Source organism: Neoarius graeffei, chromosome 11, assembly GCF_027579695.1.
Source record: "Neoarius graeffei isolate fNeoGra1 chromosome 11, fNeoGra1.pri, whole genome shotgun sequence".
Classification (NCBI taxonomy): domain Eukaryota; kingdom Metazoa; phylum Chordata; class Actinopteri; order Siluriformes; family Ariidae; genus Neoarius; species Neoarius graeffei.
In genome coordinates this window covers 30,859,471-30,883,347 of record NC_083579.1, presented here as the reverse complement: position 1 = coordinate 30,883,347, position 23,877 = coordinate 30,859,471, and the positions used below count along the sequence as shown (strand labels likewise).

Sequence of the window (23,877 nt, the reverse complement as noted above, 5' to 3'; positions counted from 1 at the left end):
ATGTTTCTTACCTTGACAGCTTTGATGTTATTTTTATTAGTAAATAAATAAATGGAATATCTGTGGTATTTCAAATTAAAACAAAGTGTGAAGACTTGATTTTATTACTTTTGCAAACCACTAGTAAAGATAAACAAATATGTGCCAGGAATCGAGTGTGGGATAGAGGGGTGTGGGATAGAGGGGTGTGGGATAGAGGGGTGTGGGATAGAGGGGTGTGCCAGGCTAGTAATCTCTACTACACAATGAGGCCTGCTGGTGGTCATATTTGTCTGGGTCATACAATTCTATGTTATATAGCTGACCCGACCCCGGCCCCCCATCACAGTCAGGAACGACAATGTGGCCCCCAAAGAAAAAAGTTTGGTGACCCCTGATCTAAATGAACAATTTGCCGTGATAACGCGTGCTTATTACAGCGCATCAGTGGCTCCCTGATCATTTCATTTTATGTCACATGCTTTTGTTTGCTTTTCTCAATGAAATAAAAACGATCTTTTTAGACATAAAGGATCACGTTGCTATGACAACGGGATTGTTTACTCGTGTCCATGTCAGTACCGCGGCTGCGTTATCTTTCCGAGGGAGATTTCAACTTCATAAAAGTGCCGTCTGTTGATTCGTAGATTTTCTTGCCAGTAAAAATCGCACGGTGATAGAAAATTTCTGATTAGGTTTTTAGAATCGGACACCTTTGTTTGTCGCGCATACGCACGCAGCGGAGAGGAGGAGGCAAGCCGAGCTTCGTGTTTATCATCGCGGTAAATTGTCCGTTTACATCTTCAAGATGGAGCCAAACCTTCCAAAAAGAGCTATATACCCTGGGAATGTTTATTATAGCGCTGCTTTGTTTGAGCTGTTAGAATTACAATAAGTGCTTTTTGCAAGATTTTTGGTGTACGTGCCTTGCAAAGTCACCATATTGTTTTGCTGCGAAGATCCACACGCCATCCATTAAAAGTCCAGGCCTTTGCGGTTTAAAAAAAAAAGAGCCTAAAGTAAACTTGGAAAACTACATTGACAATCTTTCTAGAAAAGGAAAGAGATTAAAGGAGAACTGAAGTCATTTTTAAACTTGCTTTATTTTTAATTAACGTGTTCACTTATGTTTTCGGTTTTAGTAACCTTATCGTGACTCGAATTGACAAGTAATTGCAATTAAATATTATACTTATCGGCCTATTTGGTTTTTAGCCGTGTTGAATTTGGTTCGTTTGGGCCACGGCAGGCGTCGCTTATCCACGCGATCCTCACGAGACTTCGAAACGTGAAGTGTCAGCCAGGTGTCGGTGCCGCCGTTTTGAAAACGGTTTTCCAAACGAAGTATTGCACAAAACCGAGTTTAAACGACAATTACTGCCGACTTTTTTTCAAACTTTCCTGATTGCTATCAAAACAAACACAACTTCCGGCTCAATTACGTCAGCATTCGAAAGAGGGCGCGCGCGTCTTTTGACAATGTTGGCAGATGTCGGTCGCTTTGATTTCCGCTGTACGTTTTACTTCCATCCTACGACGTCTCGCACAGGTCTCAACGAATCTCGTTTATGGCCGTTGCTTTGACGTATGGACTGATCTATTAGAGCGTATTTCAAACACTCATAACTTGCTCTAGCAGTGACAAAATAGCGCTCAAAATGCATTCCGATATTTAATAAAATGAGAAATAGAATTTTGATAAATTTGCCTTCAGTTCCCCTTTAAGCGCTATAAACTGCTGAAAGCTATGTGCTGGATCTTGTCAAGGGTTTTAAACATTTAACACTTGCTCTCCGCTCACTTTCGTGTTGCTAAGCGGTATCCAAGCACGTCACCTCGAGCTGCGAAGAGCTGCTCATTAACAACTTGCTAATAACCCGTTCCACATTCCAAAGCAGAACGTGTTTAATGGTTGATGGAACTTTTGATGGAAGGAGTCTCCAGTGCGAGCACTTGGGAACAGCCAGAGGTTTAGCAGTAACATGCGTCATATAGGGTGTTCACACGGCACATATTTGCATCGATGCTGCACCGATGTATTTTGTTGCGATATATCTTACACCGGTGTAAATTTTGCGCAGCGTTCACACGTCACAACCCTGCTTACTAGAGAGAAGCGTGTTAGCACCGGTGCAGCCCCACTTGCGTTCACACGGCAGTTTCTGCGACCGTGTTATAGTAGCAAAAACTTTATTACTATCATTTCCTTTGATAGTAATAAAGTTTTGATATTTCCTTTTATTACTATCATTTTCTATCATTATTACTATCATTTCCGATAGTAATAATGCGGAAATGAAATATGCGCATGCGTGAAAATGTACTTCTTTTTCCTGGTTGTCATGGCATCACCAAGCGCCGGGAAAACAACGTGGATGGAGACACCAGTGTTGCCAGATATTGCTGACGTTTTCCACCCCTAAATATGTTCAAATCCGCCAAAATGCACTTAAAACTGCCAAATCTGGCAACACTGGAGGACACGCAGTTCTGTTGTTGTTGATATTCGCCATTTTGGAAGCGCAAAATACCAGGATGCAAATTATGCAATGCCCGTATGTAATCAACTCTCCTCACGCGTAGCAAGTCTACCCCTGTAGCGTTCAGACGTCCCATTTTATATCGGTGCTGCCCCGCAAACTAGCATTTACTCCGGAGTAAATTTCTTAAACCACCTCCCGAGCAGGGTTAGATTTGCACCGGTTTAAGCAGCTTTCAGGGGCGACACCGGTATAACTTTGTACCGTGTGAACGCTCTACCGGGGCGGCCCCGGTGCTACACCGGAGTAAAAGTTGCCGTGTGAACACCCCTATAGATTATTCCACAACATGAACTATAAATGGACAAGATGTGGTTTTTAATTTTGAACTAAAACACTGGCACGTTTACGAGAGTAAATAAATCCTCTGTTAGGACGTTCCGTTCTGTTCCAGGACGATCATTTGTTGAATAGTTTCCTACATCGGCATGCCTCCAAGTGTTCTACTTCCACATCATCCGCCTTTCGTCCATTTATTAAAACCTGTTTGGTCGTTTCGACGTGACGCCTGATGTGCTGGTCATTTGATTAATGCTGACGAATCTTCGTGCCCAAACGTAGATGATGAATTGCTTTTGTGTCCCAGTGGTTTGTGGAGCACGGGGCTTCATTTAGCAGGACGAGAGCCACACGCGCAGCCTCAGGAGCACCTGGGTGGGGAGATCTCTCCCACGCTCATCCCTCCGTCTATTTTTATGACTCGTTTTTGCATGTTCAGGAAGGTTTTATGCTACGGCTGGCTGAGTGAGGCCTCTGCATTCTTCCTTCCGTTTTTATTTTTTTCTGTTTTCCATAGGAACTTTTTTTTTTCTTCTTTTTCCTTCCCCATGTCCATGACACCCGCTACAAATGAGCCCTTGGAGGGAGCGGGTCTGTTCCTTTAAATGTAGATTTCTGTGGCACCGGTGGCTCTCTGTCACCCAAATTGATGAAGCAGATTTATGACGGCTGCTGGGCACAACAAATTAAGTTGACAGTGATGTATGGGGGGCTAATGCCACGATGATCCCACAGTACCACCACCGGACGCTCCTTCCTCCTCTACGCTCTTGTTAGGAAGCCACATAATGAAATTCCACTGACTGATTTTGTGTATGTATCTTTTTTTTTTTTTCCCCCCTCTCTCTCATTTTATCCTTCCTTCTTTCTTCTCTATCATTCTTTCTGCTCGTCACCTTCGATCCCAGACTCATCCGAACGCCAGCAAACTGCCCCTGAAGGATGCTTTCACCTTTGACGACTACAGGTTGGTTTGTCCTGCCGTGTCCCAAATTTCAGCTTCTCTACGTTTCGTGGGCGGGGGGGACAGGGTGGTTGTAAAGGTACAAAACTGGCCTCTTAAAACGAGGCGTTTGTTCTCATTGTTCTTTCATTAGCACCAAATTATCTGTGAGGGAATAATTTATCACCGGTCCCTTTTTATCTTCGGATTGTTGAGCATGATGCAAGCTTCTGCTCCCGCTGGGCAACGCGTGAAAGGAATGAAATCGCATCTCGTCACAGTTAATGATTCTGTCTTCAGGAGCCATGGAGTTTTTTGAGAATTTTACTAATTATAGCCAGATCGTTATCAGCAGAGGTGAGGCCGAAACGTTCAGCACCTGGCAACGGACAAGAGGTGTCATGAAGCTTCAGTAGAAACTGCTGTAAACGGGGGAACATTTGTAGACAACCAGAGGGTTTTTTTTTTTTTTTTTTTTTTAACCGTTATTCCACAAAATCAAGTCGTACATGAGCCGATAGCCGACGAGGCCACTGAGCTCTGTGTAAACGCTGGAGAGCTCATAGCTGGCTTCACTCTGACGAGTCTGGCCGCCATCTTACCACTCCCATCGCAGGGCGGAACGGTCATTTAGACTACTGGAAGCTACTCAGAATTTGACAAGTTATTTACGTAGTAGGTGAGGGGGAAAAACTAGTAGAAAAATTCCTACATGTGCAGCGGTGAACTGTACAAATCGTCAGGTCAAAGGTTGTGGATGGGATATTTCACCTGTGAGTGAGTGTAATGTAAGTAAATTATTAAAAAAGGAAGAAGAAATGTATGGAAGAGAAGGGAACACTGTGTATAAGGGAAACCTGAAATCTGTAAAAATAATTATAAATCTAAAAAAAAATAAAGCCATTCCAAAAAAAAAAAAAAATCGGTGACTGAACTGGAAAAGGGAAAAAAAAAAACAGTGAAGGGGAGAACTAAAGCTGTAAAAGGAATGTGCGTAAAGGGGTTATTTTTCTTGGGGCAAATTTGATCAGATACCACGGTTTAAAGGAATACGCCACCCCCAGGTGAAATTGAGTCAGTCCCTGCAGTCCCTAGAGTTGGATGAGTGAGCCAAAGCGTTTTGTAGCCGACCCAGCCATTGTCCTGATCTGGAAACGTCCCGGTTAGCTTTAGCTTAGCGTAGTCGCTGTAATCCGGCGTGTCCAGATAGCATTGTCGTTGCAAAAGTGAATCAAATAACTCAAGATTTTTTCTAATTATTTCTCATGACCAGTGTTGGGCACGTTACTTTCAAAAAGTAATTAGTTATAGTTACTAGTTACTTTTCCCAAAAAGTAACTGAGTTAGTAACGGAGTTACTTTGTCATAAAAGTAACTAATTACCAGGGAAAGTAATTATTCCGTTACATTTTGTTCCCCCTCAAAAAAAATCAAATTCAATTAGTGTAATCATAAAAGTGAACGTTAAATGTGTTTAATGACTGAAATGGACACTTAACAGAACCAATTAGTAATGTTATCTACACTATATTAATATTTTTGTGGGACAATGTGAGAAGACATCTATCAAATGTAATATATTTTTGCAGTTATTAAAATTGTTACTAATTACTGGCCACTGACGAGGACAAACGCTTTGTTCCTCGACATAATGTGCATTGCACGTAAACACTCTTGCCTTTTATTTCAAGTAATGAAAAGTCCTGGCTGTATTTCCAGTGTGAAAGCGCAGTGCTGGGCTGACCGCTCGCCATCGCTGGGTCTTCCAATTGAAAGAGCGCGCAGTAGTGCAGTAGGCGTGGCCTACCTACGTATGTTGTCCAAATCTACTCTGATTGGCTTACTGTGCCGTTGTCTCGTGTCTCCCCGCCCCACACTAAAGCAGAGTAAAGAAAGGCTGAGCGAGCAGCGTGCCAGATGAGAACAGCTTTAATAAAGTAACGCATAGTATTTTATTGTAAGTAACGGGAACGGCGTTATAACGATGTAAAAAGTAATTAGTTAGATTACTCGTTACTAAAAAAAGTAACGCCGTTTATTCTAACGCCGTTATTCCCATCACTGCTCATGACCTGTACATTCACATCGAGTACACATATCAATGCAAATTAACACGAAGGGATTTACTAGACCAATTTATATCTGGAACTATTTTATGCCACAGCACAGGCAAAGCACCGCTGCAGGCGCAAAGACACCACGCAACACCTGAAAACCCTGGTTTCCCTGGTAACACTGGTGTATTGACGGAAGTTGTGGTGCTGCGTGGTGTCTTTGCGCCTGCAGCGGTGCTTTGCCTGTGCTGTGGCCGAAAATAGTTGCAGATATAAATTGGTCTAGTAAATCCCTTTGTGTTAATTTGCATTGATATGTGTACTCGATGTGAATGTACAGGTCATGAGAAATAATTATAAAAAAATCTTGAGTTATTTGATTCACTTTTGCAACGATAATGCTAGCTGGACACGCCGGATTACAGCGACTACGCTAAGCTAAAGCTAACCGGGACGTTTCCAGATCAGGACAATGGCTGGGTCGGCTACAAAACGCTTTGGCTCACTCATCCAACTCTAGGGACTGCAGGGACTGACTCAATTTCACCTGGGGGTGGCGTATTCCTTTAACACATGCCAAGTACATGCGATGGGAGTGGTAATATGGCGGCCAGATGGCTTCAGTCATCTCTCCAGCGGGGAATGGGCTCGGAGCTCTCCGCATGTTATAAAGAGCTCAGTGGATGAGGTGCGTAGCTATAAACCATGTGCGACGAGGTTGCGTGGAATAACTGTTTTATTCTATCCACGTTCACTGGATTTTGAGAAACATCGCGTTTTTTGACTTTTTTTGCAAATTCAATAAACTTTTTTTTTTTTTATATATACAAAACGTCCAACAAAATTAATTTCTGCTTAGAATGTAAACACTGGTGAAACGACAGTAGCAATTTGTGAGAAATGGTATAAAAATAATTATTGAAAAATTAAAAAAAATGCATTACCATTAAAATACTTTTCTTTCCATATTTTGTTGCTTTTTTTGGGGGGGGGGGGTTTGAGTAGTGTTTTTTTTTTTTTTTTATTTCATCCTCTGTTGATTCAGCAGCACGCTCCATCATTTTGTTTTTCTCTACTCACGGTATATGAGCTGATAGCCTAGTAGTAGAGCAGCCAATTGGAGCGCATGATAGAATAATATCTAATTCTGTAGTTCAGTCGTAAATCAATATCGCGCTGCTTCTAGAAGTCAAGCAGCCTGTGTCCCTATTCCCAAGTTTTAATACATGCTGCCTGAAAGCAAGAGACAATCACCGCACCTTATAACTGTGAACTGTTCACATGACGCACTTTGTGAGCGTTTCCCCCTCCTCTCCCCCCACAGTATGGCTAGTGTTTCAAAAAAGCATCAGGTTTATAAATCCAGTTCTTCTCGAGACCTTATTGGTGCTTTTATCGTCAGTCGTGTGAAGAAAGTGTTAACCTGACCTATAGAAATATTACGTCATCCTACGTAGCGCTTTTTATAAATTTGAGTGTTAATTCAAGACCATTGCGATTTAGCCTTTGTGTTCCACAGTCCTATTACAGCTGACCACATGGACAAAGGAAAAACCTTCTGGAGGAAAGTTTTAAGGTCCAATGAGACAAAGATTGAGTTCGTTGTCCGTAATGACCAGAGGAACACTGTACCATGTGTAAAGCATGGTGGTGGTAGCGTCAGCTCTGGGACGGTTTTGCTGCCAGTGGTACAGAGTGGATGGAATGGTGGAGGAGGACCTTGGAATGCTTCAGCATTACATCAAAGCCTCAGAAACCTGGACACCGTTGGGGGTTCGAACAGGACAGCAACCCCAAACGCACATCAAAATCATTGAAAGTGCGATATTGCCGTGACACTCCTGTCTGTAAACGCCTGACCACAAATCCGCTCCATCGAGAGATTTTTAGAGTCTAAAACTGGCTCAAGTGGCATAAAAGTAATAAATAAATAAAATAAATAAACCCCTCTTCGATCGCTATTGTTTTTAATAGCCACAAATTACTAATTTCCAACCCGAATATAATTGACTTTTTTTTTTTTTTTTTCTTATTTACACATCAGGCGGCACGGTGGTGTAGTGGTTAGCGCTGTCGCCTCACAGCAAGAAGGTCCTGGGTTCGAGCCCCATGGCCGGCGAGGGCCTTTCTGTGCGGAGTTTGCATGTTCTCCCCGTGTCCGCGTGGGTTTCCTCCGGGTGCTCCGGTTTCCCCCACAGTCCAAAGACATGCAGGTTAGGTTAACTGGTGACTCTAAATTGAGCGTAGGTGTGAATGTGAGTGTGAATGGTTGTCTGTGTCTATGTGTCAGCTCTGTGATGACCTGGCGACTTGTCCAGGGTGTACCCCGCCTTTCGCCCGTAGTCAGCTGGGATAGGCTCCAGCTTGCCTGCGACCCTGTAGAAGGATAAAGCGGCTAGAGATAATGAGATGAGAAGATTTACACATCACCTGCTCTCAGCACAGGGTCCAATTAGATTTGGAGCGTTTAAACCCCCCACCCCCCCCACCCCCGTTTGTCCGATATTTATTTAGCGTCCATTTACACACATGGAGACTCGCGACGGTGAAGCTTAATTGATCCTCTTTAAATCGTATAAGGGTCAGTCCATGAAATGGGGTTACCAAAATGTGACATAGAGGGAGTCACTTAAAACAACTTACAACTGAAAACAACTTTTATTTCCATGAAGCATTGACCATATAAGAAAATATAACATAGTTAAGATAACTCCTGCTCTACAATGTATGATAAAATCCATAAATATTTACCCGGTTGCTAATGTAACAAGGACACGAACAAGGTTTTAAAAATAGTAGACTTCCTTATCACATATCACCAACTGTCGGTCGAACGCAACATGGTTTTAAGCGCAACTTTGCTGGACACGCTGATATCGCCTACCTGCTCTTGCTGGCCACCATTTTGATGCCGTTGATAGCGACGAGAGCACGTGTTGTGGTGTGTGAGATCCCGCGAGAAGTTATCTCGCGTCAGTTCAGCCGACCTAGATCGAGTAAATTGGTCTCGCAGGTTGTGAACGAACCAGGAAGTGAGTGGACGCTAAGTTAGGATGTGAGAAAAAACATCGATAATTTTTTATTGCCGTTTGTTTAAATTTCTTTCTACCTACATCGTTTTATAGTATATTCTTCTTTATATTAAAAACATCAATCATGATTTCAACTCGTTTTATCATTTTTTATAAGCCTGGTTTCTGACGTAACACGGTAGGACATCACAATGTTACGTTCACAACCTATTTTTAGTGGATGAATTCGAAGCTAAATAGTTTATAGAACCTTCTTAACTTTATTATGGGAGTGTAAAACTAAACTGCAAGTACCATGAAACTAATTTTATTGAAATTCTCAAAGTAATGAAGGTTTATTTAAGCTCAAAGTCAGCAAATATTCCATGTCACAAAAAACGTGTCATCCGTGTCCAGTCACGGGAAGAAAATGTTTCACATTTCTTTATTTCAAAAGAAAACTTCATTTATTTTATTTCTTCAAACAATATTTATGGATAATCTGCTAAATATTTCTTTAAATCATGGAAATTAAAGATGAAATGATTATGTAAACCCGGACCAATGAAAAGTAACATCATTTCATGGACTGACCCATAACTGTCAATGAGCTACTGCAATTTTATCCACCAATGTGCGAATAATATACTTGACTTTCTCGCCACATACCTGTGCGCACTCAGCTCAGCATCGCTCTCTCACTCGTGTTCGTATCTTGTGAGCATCTGGAGGATTAAACGCAGCTGCCGCTAGATGGCGCATCTGAGCAGAAACATCTGTCCATCTGTTTTCCTCGTCAAACTGTAACATTTAACACCGCAACGTTGGACACACTCGCGAGCTCCTCCTCCTCCTTTTCTCTTAAGCTTTGTCGTCATCTGTGCTTCATATCAAATGCCCTCACTGTACATTTCAAATCTGATCTAGAAAATCCAGAAGACCAGCTCTCAAAGCAGACCTTTTTATGGATTTAAAGAGTTTTTTAGAATTCGAACACCTACTGTAAAATAAAACTGTGCTGGTACGCAATAACGGTCTCCATGAGTCCAAGCGAGATGACGCGATGCTGCCACCAAAGAATTCCGTTTGTTTCTGAGGACCTGCACAAGTTTTATTAAATATTCTGAATTCCTTTGATGTACCTGCTGGTGTGTGGTTAACAGAAGCTATAGATCCGCTGTAGATAACTCCTGTCTGTAGGGAAACGGCTTGTCTGAACAGCACTGCGCTTCCCTCAGCTCCTCCATCTCCATCAGCTGTACCTTGATCACCTCCAGCTCCTCAGTGAACTGACTTCCAGGTTCCAGAGCTCCTTAAATGTTGTAAATTTGCTCTGCCATGATGGTTAATCAGATGATTTTCAACCTGCTGCTTCAGCACCGTTTAATGCTTCATCAGTCTAAAGTCCCCAAATAAGCCTTCTGATTAAACGAGGCTTCAAACAGACCCTGTGAATTAGGACCGAAGAAAACCGACAAATAAGACTCTGTTCAATCAGGACAAAAGAGGAGGAGGAAGGGTGTGTGTGTGTGTGTGTGTGTGTGTGTTGGCTGGATTTTACTAAAAGAATGATAAATGTAAGGGTTAATAATGAGTGTGTGTGTTGTAGGTGGGCCGTATCGTCTGTGATGACCCGTCAGAACCAGATCCCTACAGAGGACGGCAGTCGGGTCACACTGGCTCTTATTCCACTCTGGGACATGTGTAATCACACCAATGGCCTGGTGAGTCTGTCTGTGAGTGAGACTGTCCGTCTCTCTCACGCTGTCTCTTGTGCTCTGACTGTCTCACTCACACGGTGTCTGTCTGTCTGTGAGTGAGACTGTCACTGTCTCACTCTGCGCTGTCTGTGTCTCTGTCCGTCTGTGAGACTCACTGTCTCACTCATGCTGTCTGTGTCTCTCTCTCTCTCTCTCTCTCTCTCTGTGTCTGTGAGTGAGACTGTCACTCTCACTCTGCGCTGTCTGTGTCTCTCTGTCTGTCTGTGAGATTCACTGTCTCACTCATGCTGTCTGTGTCTGTCTCTCTCTGTGTCTGAGTGAGACTGTCACTGTCTCACTCATGCTGTCTGTGTCTCTCTCTCTTTGTGTCTGTGAGTGAGACGGTCACTCACTCTGCTCTGTCTGTGTCTGTCTGTGAGACTCGCTGTCTCACTCATGCTGTCTGTGTCTGTCTCTCTCTCTGTCTGTGAGTGAGACTGTCACGGTCTCACTCTGCGCTGTCTGTGTCTCTGTCTGTGAGACTCACTGTCTCACTCATGCTGTCTGTGTCTGTCTCTCTCTGTGTCTGTGAGTGAGACTGTCACGGTCTCACTCATGCTGTCTGTGTCTCTCTCATGCTGTCTCTCTCTCTCTCTCTCTCTCTCTCTCTCTCTCTCTCTCTCGGTGTCTGTGAGTGAGACTGTCACTCTCACTCTGCTCTGTCTGTGTCTCTGTCTGTGAGGCTCGCTGTCTCACTCATGCTGTCTGTGTCTGTCTCTCTCTGTGTCTGTGAGTGAGACTGTCACTGTCTCACTCTGTGCTGTCTGTGTCTCTGTCCGTCTGTGAGACTCACTGTCTCACTCATGCTGTCTCTCTCTCTCTCTGTGTGTCTGTGAGTGAGACTGTCACTGTCTCACTCTGTGCTGTCTGTGTCTCTGTCCGTCTGTGAGACTCACTGTCTCACTCATGCTGTCTGTGTCTGTCTCTCTGTGTCTGTGAGTGAGACTGTCACTGTCTCACTCATGCTGTCTGTCTCTCTCTCTCTCTGTGTCTGTGAGTGAGACTGTCACTCTCACTCTGCTCTGTCTGTGTCTCTGTCTGTGAGACTCACTGTCTCACTCATGCTGTCTCTCTCTCTCTCTGAGTGAGACTGTCACTCTCACTCTGCGCTGTCTGTGTCTGTCTCTCTGTGTCTGTGAGTGAGACTGTCACTGTCTCACTCTGTGCTGTCTGTCTCTGTCCGTCTGTGAGACTCACTGTCTCACTCATGCTGTCTCTCTCTCTCTCTCTCTCTCACTCAGACACAGACAGAGAGAGAGACTGTCACTCTCACTCTGCACTGTCTGTGTCTGTCTGTGAGACTCACTGTCTCACTCATGCTGTCTGTGTCTCTCTCTCTCTCTCTGTGTCTGTGAGTGAGACTGTCACTGTCTCACTCTGCGCTGTCTGTGTCTCTGTCCGTCTGTGAGACTCACTGTCTCACTCATGCTGTCTGTGTGTGTCTCTCTCTCTCTCTGTGTGTCTCTGAGTGAGACTGTCACTCTCACTCTGCGCTGTCTGTGTCTCTGTCTGTCTGTGAGACTCACTGTCTCACTCATGCTGTCTGTGTCTGTCTCTCTGTGTCTGTGAGTGAGACTGTCACTGTCTCACTCATGCTGTCTGTCTCTGTCCGTCTGTGAGACTCACTGTCTCACTCATGCTGTCTCTCTCTCTCTCTCTCTGTGTCTGAGTGAGACTGTCACTCTCACTCTGCGCTGTCTGTGTCTGTCTGTGAGACTCACTGTCTCACTCATGCTGTCTGTGTCTGTCTCTCTGTGTCTGTGAGTGAGACTGTCACTGTCTCACTCTGCGCTGTCTGTGTCTCTCTGTCCGTCTGTGAGACTCACTGTCTCACTCATGCTGTCTGTCTGTCTGTCTCTCTCTCTCTCTCTCTCTCTCTCTCTCTCTCTCTCTCTCTCTCTCTGTGTCTCTGTGTCTGTGAGTGAGACTGTCACTGTCTCACTCATGCTGTCTGTGTGTCTCTCTCTGTGTGTCTGTGAGTGAGACTGTCACTGTCTCACTCATGCTGTCTGTGTCTCTCTCTCTCTCTCTCTCTCTCTCTCTCTCTCTCTCTCTCTCTCTCTCTGTGTCTGTGAGTGAGACTGTCACTGTCTCACTCATGCTGTCTGTGTCTCTCTCTGTGTGTCTGTGAGTGAGACTGTCACTCTCACTCTGTTCTGTCTGTGTCTGTCTGTGAGACTCGCTGTCTCACTCATGCTGTCTCTCTCTCTCTCTCTCTCTCTCTCTCTCTCTCTGTGTCTCTGAGTGAGACTGTCACTCTCACTCTGCGCTGTCTGTGTCTGTCTGTGAGACTCACTGTCTCACTCATGCTGTCTGTGTCTCTCTCTCTGTGTCTGTGAGTGAGACTGTCACTGTCTCACTCTGCGCTGTCTGTGTCTCTGTCCGTCTGTGAGACTCACTGTCTCACTCATGCTGTCTGTGTCTGTCTCTCTGTGTCTGTGAGTGAGACTGTCACTGTCTCACTCTGTGCTGTCTGTCTCTGTCCGTCTGTGAGACTCACTGTCTCACTCATGCTGTCTCTCTCTCTCTCTCTCTCTCTCTGTGTCTGAGTGAGACTGTCACTCTCACTCTGCACTGTCTGTGTCTGTCTGTGAGACTCACTGTCTCACTCATGCTGTCTGTGTCTCTCTCTCTCTCTGTGTCTGTGAGTGAGACTGTCACTGTCTCACTCTGCACTGTCTGTGTCTCTGTCCGTCTGTGAGACTCACTGTCTCACTCATGCTGTCTGTGTGTGTCTCTCTCTCTCTGTGTGTCTCTGAGTGAGACTGTCACTCTCACTCTGCGCTGTCTGTGTCTCTGTCTGTCTGTGAGACTCACTGTCTCACTCATGCTGTCTGTGTCTGTCTCTCTGTGTCTGTGAGTGAGACTGTCACTCTCACTCTGCTCTGTCTGTGAGACTCACTGTCTCACTCATGCTGTCTCTCTCTCTCTTTCTCTCTCTCTCTCTCTCTCTCTCTCTGTGTCTGAGTGAGACTGTCACTCTCACTCTGCGCTGTCTGTGTCTGTCTGTGAGACTCACTGTCTCACTCATGCTGTCTGTGTCTGTCTCTCTCTGTGTCTGTGAGTGAGACTGTCACTGTCTCACTCTGCGCTGTCTGTGTCTCTCTGTCCGTCTGTGAGACTCACTGTCTCACTCATGCTGTCTGTGTCTCTCTCTGTGTCTGTGAGTGAGACTGTCACTCTCACTCTGCTCTGTCTGTGTCTGTCTGTGAGACTCGCTGTCTCACTCATGCTGTCTGTGTCTGCCTCTCTGTGTCTGTGAGTGAGACTCTCACTCTGCGCTGTCTGTGTCTCTCTGTCCGTCTGTGAGACTCATGCTGTCTGTGTCTGTCTCTCTCTCTCTCTCTCTCTCTCTCTCTCTCTCTCTCTCTCTCTGTGTCTGTGAGTGAGACGGTCACTGTCTCACTCACGCTGTCTGTCTCTCTGTCCGTCTGTGAGACTCACTGTCTCACTCATGCTGTCTGTGTCTGTCTCGCTTTCTGTGAGTGAGACTGTCACTGTCTCACTCTGCGCTGTCTGTGTCTGTCTCTTGCTGTGTCTGATTGAGACTCTCACTCACACTGTCTCTCTCGCTGTCTCACACTCTTATGCTGTCTGTGTGTCTCTCACTCTCGTGCTCTCTCTCTTGCTGTCCATCACACTGTCTCAGTCTCTCTCTGTCTCACTGTGTGTCTCTCACTCTCTCTTTCTCACTGTGTGTGTCTCTCACTCTTTGTCCCTCTCTGTCTCCACTTTAGATTGCTTACTGCTAGAGCGAGGGAGTTCAGTTTCATGCTCTCTATACTAGTCATAACCTTGTGTGACTTAAGTTGGGGCACTGAGGTGTGTGTGTGTGAGAGAGAGATGCGTCTCAGGTTGTTGTGAAGATCATGGAGCGTGTGTGTGTACTGTGCGTCTGCCAACACGCGTTCTGAAGAAAAATCTCTAAAGTAATGTGCTTTTCCTGCTGATTGTACCAGGATCTCAGGGGATATTTTATTTCTGTTTGAATAATTTGGCTTTGATTGCGTTCAGCGCCTCACGCCACAGAGCAATATATGGCTTTATGGGGGGGAATGCGTTTAAACCCTACGCTGAGTCTCATGTTTTGGATTGCTGAAAATGGGAGTTATTAGTGTGCTTAATGAAATTGCTTTTTACAATTCCCCTGCTTAAGGTTTAATAAAAATGCATTTTTTTCCCCCCAGTAATAATCTTGTTTATCATGAAGTTGTAACAAATTGGCTAAGTTTTATTAAATTTTCTGAATTCCTTTTATAGCCATTTGATTCATATTTGTTTGCGTGCGCTTTAATTTAGAGGGTGATGTATTTTAAAATATGTTTAAGCATTTTAGCATGATGATTTTTCTTCCTCCTTGTAGTGGGTGGGTGTGGGAATGGCTTGGTGCTTTCTTTTATCGTCATAATAATCACCATTACCATGGACCAGTTATTCGAGTGTAAACTTTTTTCCACTCCTCCATTTCAACACGATATCTGTTTACAGACTTTCCATTTTGTTTCCTTTCAGATTACCACCGGTTACAACCTGGAAGATGACCGATGTGAGTGTGTTGCTCTGCATGACTATAAAGAGAGCGAGCAGGTGAGCGAGATCTGATGCTGCCGTCGCCGCGAAATCCTTCACGGCTCATCGAACCATATCCAGAGAGTCCAATCTGATCAAAAAGCAAAGTTTACCCTCGCACGTAGCAATGTTTTTCGGTTTCCTTTCACGCCGCGTGACGTGCTTATCAGCCGTCGGCCATTACAGGGGCTCGTGGGTAATATCGGAGGCGAGGCATTGAGCTCCAGCTGTAGGGAGAGCGAGGATCCGCAGGGTGAACACTGACAGGCCAGGTGGACTCGGAACTCCCAAACTCCCCCTTTTCTATGAAATGTGAATTATTTGATAAGATTGGCGAAGGCAGCCGGGGGGGTTGCGCAGGCCGCTGCGTGGGACGGAGATGAAGGTGTGTCTCTGAGCATCTCTCCGTGCCAAGCTGTTTGGTCCCTGATTTAACATCAGTACTGAGTTGTTGTTTTTTTTTTTTTTTTTTTTTCTCTCTCTCTCTCTCTCTCTCTCTCACACACACACACACTTTATCTGCCCTTCACTCCTCTTTTTCACTATCTGCAAGTGTTGTATACGGAGCGGGAGTACGTGAGTGGGGTTTGGAAGCGCGGGACTGAAATGATGCGAGGGAAGTTCTGATGAAGTTATCTTGCATCTCATCCTACAAGGATCGCAACCTTAAGTGTCTACAAAATATTAATAATTATTACTGTAATAACTAATAAGCGTCTACAGAATAGTCAAGTTTTCAACAATGAAACCGTACTGGGAGTAGTAATGACGGACCTTTTATTAAATTAGGCATATCAGGTGAAAATTCGGTCCCACTTGCTTGAAACTGGTCTCATTGAATGCAGAACAGCATACTTTTTCCAGAATTAAAATACATTAATCCATTCTTGAGATATTACAAATCAAAGATTTGAAAAAATGGCTTAATTTTTAGAAAACTGCTGTAATATTCTGTCTGAGGATCACATGGGCCAAAATGGGCCTCATTAACCAGTGAGATCAAATGTGTGGGTTTTTTTTTTTTTTTTTGGTGTGTTTTTATAAATATTTTTTATTTTTCAGGATATTTACATGAAAATTTGCAAGCACATAGATGGTTGTATACTGAATGCAAAGTTTGAAAAATTAGTAAAAGCAAATTAGTATTAATTATGCTAATTAGGTTAAAATGTGGGCAGCACGGTAGTGTAGTGGTTAGCGCTGTCGCCTCACAGCAAGAAGGTCCCGGGTTCGAGCCCCGTGGCCGGCGAGGGCCTTTCTTTACAGGTTAGGTTAACTGGTGACTCTAAATTGAGCGTAGGTGTGAATGTGAGTGTGAATGGTTGTCTGTGTCTATGTGTCAGCCCTGTGATGACCTGGCGACTTGTCCAGGGTGTACCCCGCCTTTCGCCCGTAGTCAGCTGGGATAGGCTCCAGCTTGCCTGCGACCCTGTAGAACAGGATAAAGTGGCTACAGATAATGAGATGAGATGAGGTTAAAATGTTAATGCATATCCTGGACCAATTTTCGTGTGTGGGTTTTTTTTTTGTTTGTTTTGTTTTTTTAAATATGAAAGTATGTCCCTTTACACACTCATCCAGAAGGGTAATTTTGCACAAGGCCATCTGTCTACAGCAGAAAAAAAAAAATATATATAAAACTCATCTGGAAAAATCCCAAGGGAGTCTGGAGCCAGATTCGTGACGTCACCTGCGGAAGCGCCACCCAAGATGGTGGCGCCCATGAGTTTGGCGTGTTGCATCACACAATGTTTATAGAGAAAAAAAAAAACACTAAAAGCTCATCACAACGCGGCACAAAATTAACAATATATTCCGTAAATGTTATTTGTTCTTGAATTGGCACTAGTTTTATGTAAACACTTTTTTTTTTTAATTTCTTTTAAAAGCCAAATAAAAACATGCAAATTGCTCTACCGTACAAACGTTTGGGTGGTGCAGCAGTGCGCGGTCATTGCAACTGTGGGGGGAAAACTCTTTGGACCATGTAGTTGCAGGAAGATGATCACCAATGGGACGATCCCGTTAATTACAACTGCACTTGGTTAATTACTTACTTTTTTTTCCTGAAGTGTTTTTATTCCTCTTAACCCACCACAGCAATGTGTTAACGCTAGCAATCTGTCGTTACCAAAGAATGGCTTTGAATGCGACTATAGCTGGATAAAAAGATGAACATCTCCGTTCCTCTTCTCACTTGCGTTATAGCAGCTACACTACTGTTCAAAAGTTTGGGGTCACCCAGACAATTTTGTGTTTTCCATGACGGGCGATTCTAGCATCTGATCTTTGGGGGTGCTTAGGGCCTCTGCATGCTCTTGCGACAAGGCTTTCGCAGATAGCTTTTCGCAGACAGTTGTAATTTATCGTTGAGCGGGGAGTAATAGGCGTGCGCCATGTTATTCACCGCCACAACGCAAGGGGGCGCGAAGTCGCTAGGAGTAGTTGGTGGGTGTGGTTAGTGGAGTGTTTATCCTCCGGTTACTTATAGTGACTAGAACTTTTTTTTTTTTTTATAATGACTAGAACTGGAGTCGTATAGATGTACGTACTTCCTCAATCAACCGCTCTTCATGCTGCTCCATCTTTGCTCGTGTTTTTAAAAATGCCGGTCGTGAAAACAAACCAAACCGGGAAAGTAGGGAAGCGGAAGTGCGTGTACAGCGGATGCAGAGTGGACCAATCGGAGCCCTCTTGTCTGCGGCACTGTCTGCGAGGCTTCTGCCGTGGTCACAATTTTTGGGAGGTGCGCGCAGAGCGTCTGCGAAGGTGGGGGGGCTACGCAGACATTGTCTGCGACGCTATCTGCGAGGACTGGGTTGTCAGCATAAATTGGCCTTTAGCCCCCAGAGCTGACAGAGGCACCTGGCTTGAACGACAGTGTTTCCATGTTTATTCCGCATTTAGACTAGACTTAACTAGACAAGAAGACTAGACTAGACAAGACTAGACTTATGCAATGTTTTAACAGAAGCTGACCCAGTAAACTATGATATCTACACATTTACAACCACTGACACAAATATATACGTTATACTTTTAACTAAACAAGACGTACTACTGCATTTGTAATGTTGGAGCTATTCATTTTGAACAGTGGTAAATTAACACACGGTGGTCGAGCACCGTAGCACTTGTACAGCTCTGCACAAAAGTATCTCGATATGGATGATAAATGTCGTTTTTATCATTCTGTTCATAGACCAGGGAACATCAATATTGCATTATGCATATTGTGTTGTGTTTAACAATTGTAACTCCAGTCCGTACCTTCACATCTCGCTATGCCAGTAATACTCAGGTGCTACTTCGAGTTCCTCATCGGCGTGGAATCCAGTTTAAAAAAAAAACACCATGTCGTAGCAAGCACTCGCGCGGACAGGCAACCCAATCAGAGGGGACGCAAGGAGGAGAGGTATTTTACTGCTCATAGAACTATCACGTAACAGGTGAATTCAAGAACACACGCACGCCCGCGCACACATTCATTGCGCAGTGCGCAAGGGCGCTTATTTCTGAAAATTACATCCAAAAGCAGTGTTTTTGAGGGTGCTGAGCTTGTTTTTGGGGGGGCTTGAGCACCCCCCAAAAATAGGCTAAACGCCCCCTGTTCCATGAAAAGTCACACTTTTATTTACCACCATAAGTTGTAAAATGAATAGAAAATATAGTCAAGACATTTTTCTGGCCATTTTGAGCATTTAATCGACCCCACAAATGTGATGCTCCAGAAACTCAATCTGCTCAAAGGAAGGTCAGTTTTATAGCTTCTCTAAAGAGCTCAACTGTTTTCAGCTGTGCTAACATGATTGTACAAGGGTTTTCTAATCATCCATTAGCCTTCTGAGGCAATGAGCAAACACATTGTACCATTAGAACACTGGAGTGATATAACCCCGATTCCAAAAAAGTTGGGACAAAGTACAAATTGTAAATAAAAATGGAATGCAATGATGTGGAAGTTTCAAAATTCCATATTTTATTCAGAATAGAACATAGATGACATATCAAATGTTTAAACTGAGAAAATGTATCATTTAAAGAGAAAAATTAGGTGATTTTAAATTTCATGACAACAACACATCTCAAAGTTGGGACAAGGCCATGTTTCCCACTGTGAGACATCCCCTTTTCTCTTTACAACAGTCTAAACGTCTGGGGACTGAGGAGACAAGTTGCTCAAGTTTAGGGATAGGAATGTTAACCCATTCTTGTCTAATGTAGGATTCTAGTTGCTCAACTGTCTTAGGTCTTTTTTGTCGTATCTTCCGTTTTATGATGCACCAAATGTTTTCTATGGGTGAAAGATCTGGACTGCAGGCTGGCCAGTTCAGTACCCGGACCCTTCTTCTATGCAGCCATGATGCTGTAATTGATGCAGTATGTGGTTTGGCATTGTCATGTTGGAAAATGCAAGGTCTTCCCTGAAAGAGACGTCGTCTGGATGGGAGCATATGTTGCTCTAGAACCTGGATATACCTTTCAGCATTGATGGTGTCTTTCCAGATGTGTAAGCTGCCCATGCCACACGCACTAATGCAACCCCATACCATCAGAGATGCAGGCTTCTGAACTGAGCGCTGATAACAACTTGGGTCGTCCTTCTCCTCTTTAGTCCGAATGACACGGCGTCCCTGATTTCCATAAAGAACTTCAAATTTTGATTCGTCTGACCACAGAACAGTTTTCCACTTTGCCACAGTCCATTTTAAATGAGCCTTGGCCCAGAGAAGACGTCTGCGCTTCTGGATCATGTTTAGATACGGCTTCTTCTTTGAACTATAGAGTTTTAGCTGGCAACGGCGGATGGCACGGTGAATTGTGTTCACAGATAATGTTCTCTGGAAATATTCCTGATCCCATTTTGTGATTTCCAATACAGAAGCATGCCTGTATGTGATGCAGTGCCGTCTAAGGGCCCGAAGATCACGGGCACCCAGTATGGTTTTCCGGCCTTGACCCTTACGCACAGAGATTCTTCCAGATTCTCTGAATCTTTTGATGATATGTTCAAACTCTTTGCAATTTTACACTGTCGAACTCCTTTCTGATATTGCTCCACTATTTGTCGGTGCAGAATTAGGGGGATTGGTGATCCTCTTCCCATCTTTACTTCTGAGAGCCGCTGCCACTCCAAGATGCTCTTTTTATACCCAGTCATGTTAATGACCTATTGCCAATTGACCTAATGAGTTGCAATTTGGTCCTCCAGCTGTTCCTTTTTTGTACCTTTAACTTTTCCAACCTCTTATTGCCCCTGTCCCAACTTTTTTGAGATGTGTTGCTGTCATGAAATTTCAAATGAGCCAATATTTGGCATGAAATTTCAAAATGTCTCACTTTCGACATTTGATATGTTGTCTATGTTCTATTGTGAATACAATATCAGTTTTTGAAATTTGTAAACTATTGCATTCCATTTTTATTTACAATTTGTACTTTGTCCCAACTTTTTTGGAATCGGGGTTGTAGTTGCTGGAAATGGGCCTCTATACACCTATGGAGATATTGCACCAAAAACCAGACATTTGCAGCTAGAATAGTCATTTACCACATTAGCAATGTATAGAGTGGATTTCTGATTAGTTTAAAGTGATCTTCATTGAAAAGAACAGTGCTTTTCTTTCAAAAATAAGGACATTTCAAAGTGACCCCAAACTTTTGAACGGTAGTGTATATACAGTCACGCCTTCACCAGCTTCTCTCTCTCTCAGAAAAACGTTACTGAGAAACTACAAACGTTCGCTACAGCTTTGTGATTTGCAGCTGCTTTTACAGAAAAGGAATCAACACCTCACCAGTCAGATTTGAGCAGTGTTGAAATACATTTTAATAATGCACAGTAATACTCACGATACCCCGGAATATAAATATCATGCGTTTTTTTTGTTTTGTTTTTTTCCCCCAGATCTACATATTCTACGGTACAAGGTCTAACACGGAATTTGTTATCCACAACGGCTTCTTCTTCGAGGACAACGCACACGACCGGGTGAAGATCAAACTGGGAGTGAGTAAGAGCGAGAGGCTGTACGCCATGAAGGCCGAGGTGCTGGCCCGCGCTGGAATCCCGGCGTAAGTAAAGCGTTGCTGTAAACAGCTAGTCGTTCCATGTTACTGAAACGTCTGCTGCGTGGTTCAGAGCAACTGCAAGGTTCAACACACTACTCCATAAATATCTGTATTTATAAATCCGACATGATGATGAGTAATTACATCGCAGCGCTGTTGAATTCTTTATTCTGATTGGTTGAAAAGCACGTTCATTCTCTCGAACAGCAGCTCTGACGGCTGTAATTCAAACAGGTTTCTATTCGTGTTACTACAGAAAACTAATCCGAATAATAACCGGATTAAAAACATGCTGTCAGAACATTGTAACTGTAAATGGATAAAAATTCACAATGTTTTAATAAATAACTTGTACCACAGCACTTTGCTAATAAGTAATTGGCTGGCGTTGAGTGGTATATCAGATGTATTCCATTCAGCTAGCATGATACTGAATGAGTCAAAGATGAGTAGCTGAATAGAATATATCTGATAGACCACGAAATGAAGCCAGATATTTATTTATTATTATGATTATTATACACATTCAATGGAGCAATTATAGATTTTACGAAAAGTTAAGAACAGGACGGTAACTTACTAATACTGAATGCTGATTCTGACCGAATGTAATTCAATGTTTTGTCAATCCAGTGTACTGTACTACGAAAGCCGCGAGAGGCCCTTCATATAATCTTTTTTTTATTCACCTTGTTATCCCGAGATAACGACATAATTAATTCAGGATCTCGAGAAAACAAAACAATTATTTCATGATCTCAGCTGGATCACTGTATCTCCGTCGGTAGAGACGAAGCCGGGCCAGTCTTCTGCGGAGGTGCCGCGGACTAATTTTGAAATTATCCCTTATTAAAAGACTTAATGCAATCTCTCCCTGTGTCAACCCCTGATCAGAATATTGCCTTATTAGGTGATCGATTATTCCAGACATTCTAATGACCAAAGTTGCATCTATACAGAATGAGAAATAGCCCCAAAGTCAGCATATCACAAGTCTCTTGGCGCATCTGAATGAACCATTTCTCAGCTGTTTACTCGAGATCATGAAATAATTTTGTTTTCTCGAGATCTCGAATTAGTTGTGTTGTTTTCTCGAGATCCTGAATTAATTATGTCGTTATCTCGGGATAACAAGGTGAATAAAAAAAAAAAGGATTATATGAAGGGCCTCTCTCGGCTTCCGTACTGTAGAGAGTCAAAGTTCTAACAATAAAACTGGTACAAGTCCAAAAAGCCTGAACAACAACCCAACTTGTATACAAGCTCTGTACAGGCTGACCGTTCAAGTTCAGTAGTTAATTGTTCCACTGCAGTTGTTCAAAACAAAAGGGCTTTGCTGAGTGAAGTCCTCTTGTAAAAGTCTCCGTCACTTTTCCTCACCTCCAAGTAGAACTTTATATTTCCACTACTGCGCACTCTTCCAGTTTTTCGATGTCCGTTGGTGTGTTTTTCTCTTGTAAATATACATGACGAATATCTAGTGGAGTTTTGGTAGCCTTTTGGGTGTTCGGTGCATCTGTCTCTTTAAATCTTCTGCCTTTAATGAAGCGAGTCTTGTGGCCATGTTTGTGTACAAACTGCTATCGTGGAAGTTTTACATCTCCGATGTGTCTCTTTTCCAGTTTTTCAGTGTCCGTTGGTTTGTTTTTCTCTTGTAAATCTGTGTGAAGAATATATAATGAAGTTTCGGTAGCCTTTCTATGGAATCAATTTTGTGCCAAAATGTTCATACAATACATTTGAAATATCAAACGAAAACGACAAATCAAAATACAAAAAAAAAAAAAGTCAATTTTTTTTTAGACTGGCAAACAAATTATTCATGTAATCGTGCAAAATATCAGTCTATTACTCTTCAGAAACCTTTTATTTTTGTTCCGCGTCTTTCTCAGTTTTGTTTGACGTAATTTATTTTGGTTGCAATTCCAGCTTTCTCGTTTGCGCTCCCTGACTTTTTGCTTGCAGTTTTGGCACAAACTTCCCGTGTGGGTGGGCTGTCCAGGAATGCATTCCCATTGGCTAACTTGTGTTTGACTGACAGCTACGCTCAGCCATTCCCCCGGAGGCTGTTGCGGCCATTTCCTACTCGGGTTTTGGCGGACTGTTTGACGAGTGACCGATCCATTGACGGTAAACAAGGATCGAGTGGACATACAACACGTTTGTCCCGCACTTACACTTAGTTGAGTTAATTCAATATCATAGTCGCCACTGAAGTCCACTCGATCCTTGTTTACCGTCAATGGATCGGTCACTCGTCAAACAGTCCGCCAAAATCCGAGTAGGGAATGGCTGAGCGTAGCTGTCAGTCAAACACAAGTTAGCCAATGGGAATGCATTCCTGGACAGCCCACCCACACGGGAAGTTTGTGCCAAAACTGCAAGCAAAAAGTCAGGGAGCGCAAACGAGAAAGCTGGAATCGCAACCAAAATAAATTACGTCAAGCAAAACTGAGAAAGACGCGGAACAAAAATAAAAGGTTTCTGAAGAGTAATAGACTGATATTTTGCACGATTACATGAATAATTTGTTTGCCAGTCTAAAAAAAAATTGACTTTTTTTTTTTTTGTATTTTGATTTGTCGTTTTCGTTTGATATTTCAAATGTATTGTATGAACATTTTGGCACAAAATTGATTCCATACCTTTTGGGTGTTCAGTACGTCTTTG

The 23,877-nt window shown here is 43.3% G+C and overlaps 1 protein-coding gene across 1 annotated transcript in view; it reads left to right on the top strand.

Moving 5' to 3' along the window:
- setd3 (SET domain containing 3, actin histidine methyltransferase) overlaps positions 1–23,877 on the top strand; it is an 88,787-nt gene that overhangs the window by 53,288 nt on the left and 11,622 nt on the right. Inside the window, 4 exon segments of the mRNA XM_060933709.1 lie at positions 3,707–3,765; positions 10,416–10,530; positions 15,079–15,153; positions 21,044–21,210. Of these exon segments, the coding sequence (XP_060789692.1) occupies positions 3,707–3,765; positions 10,416–10,530; positions 15,079–15,153; positions 21,044–21,210 (416 nt within the window).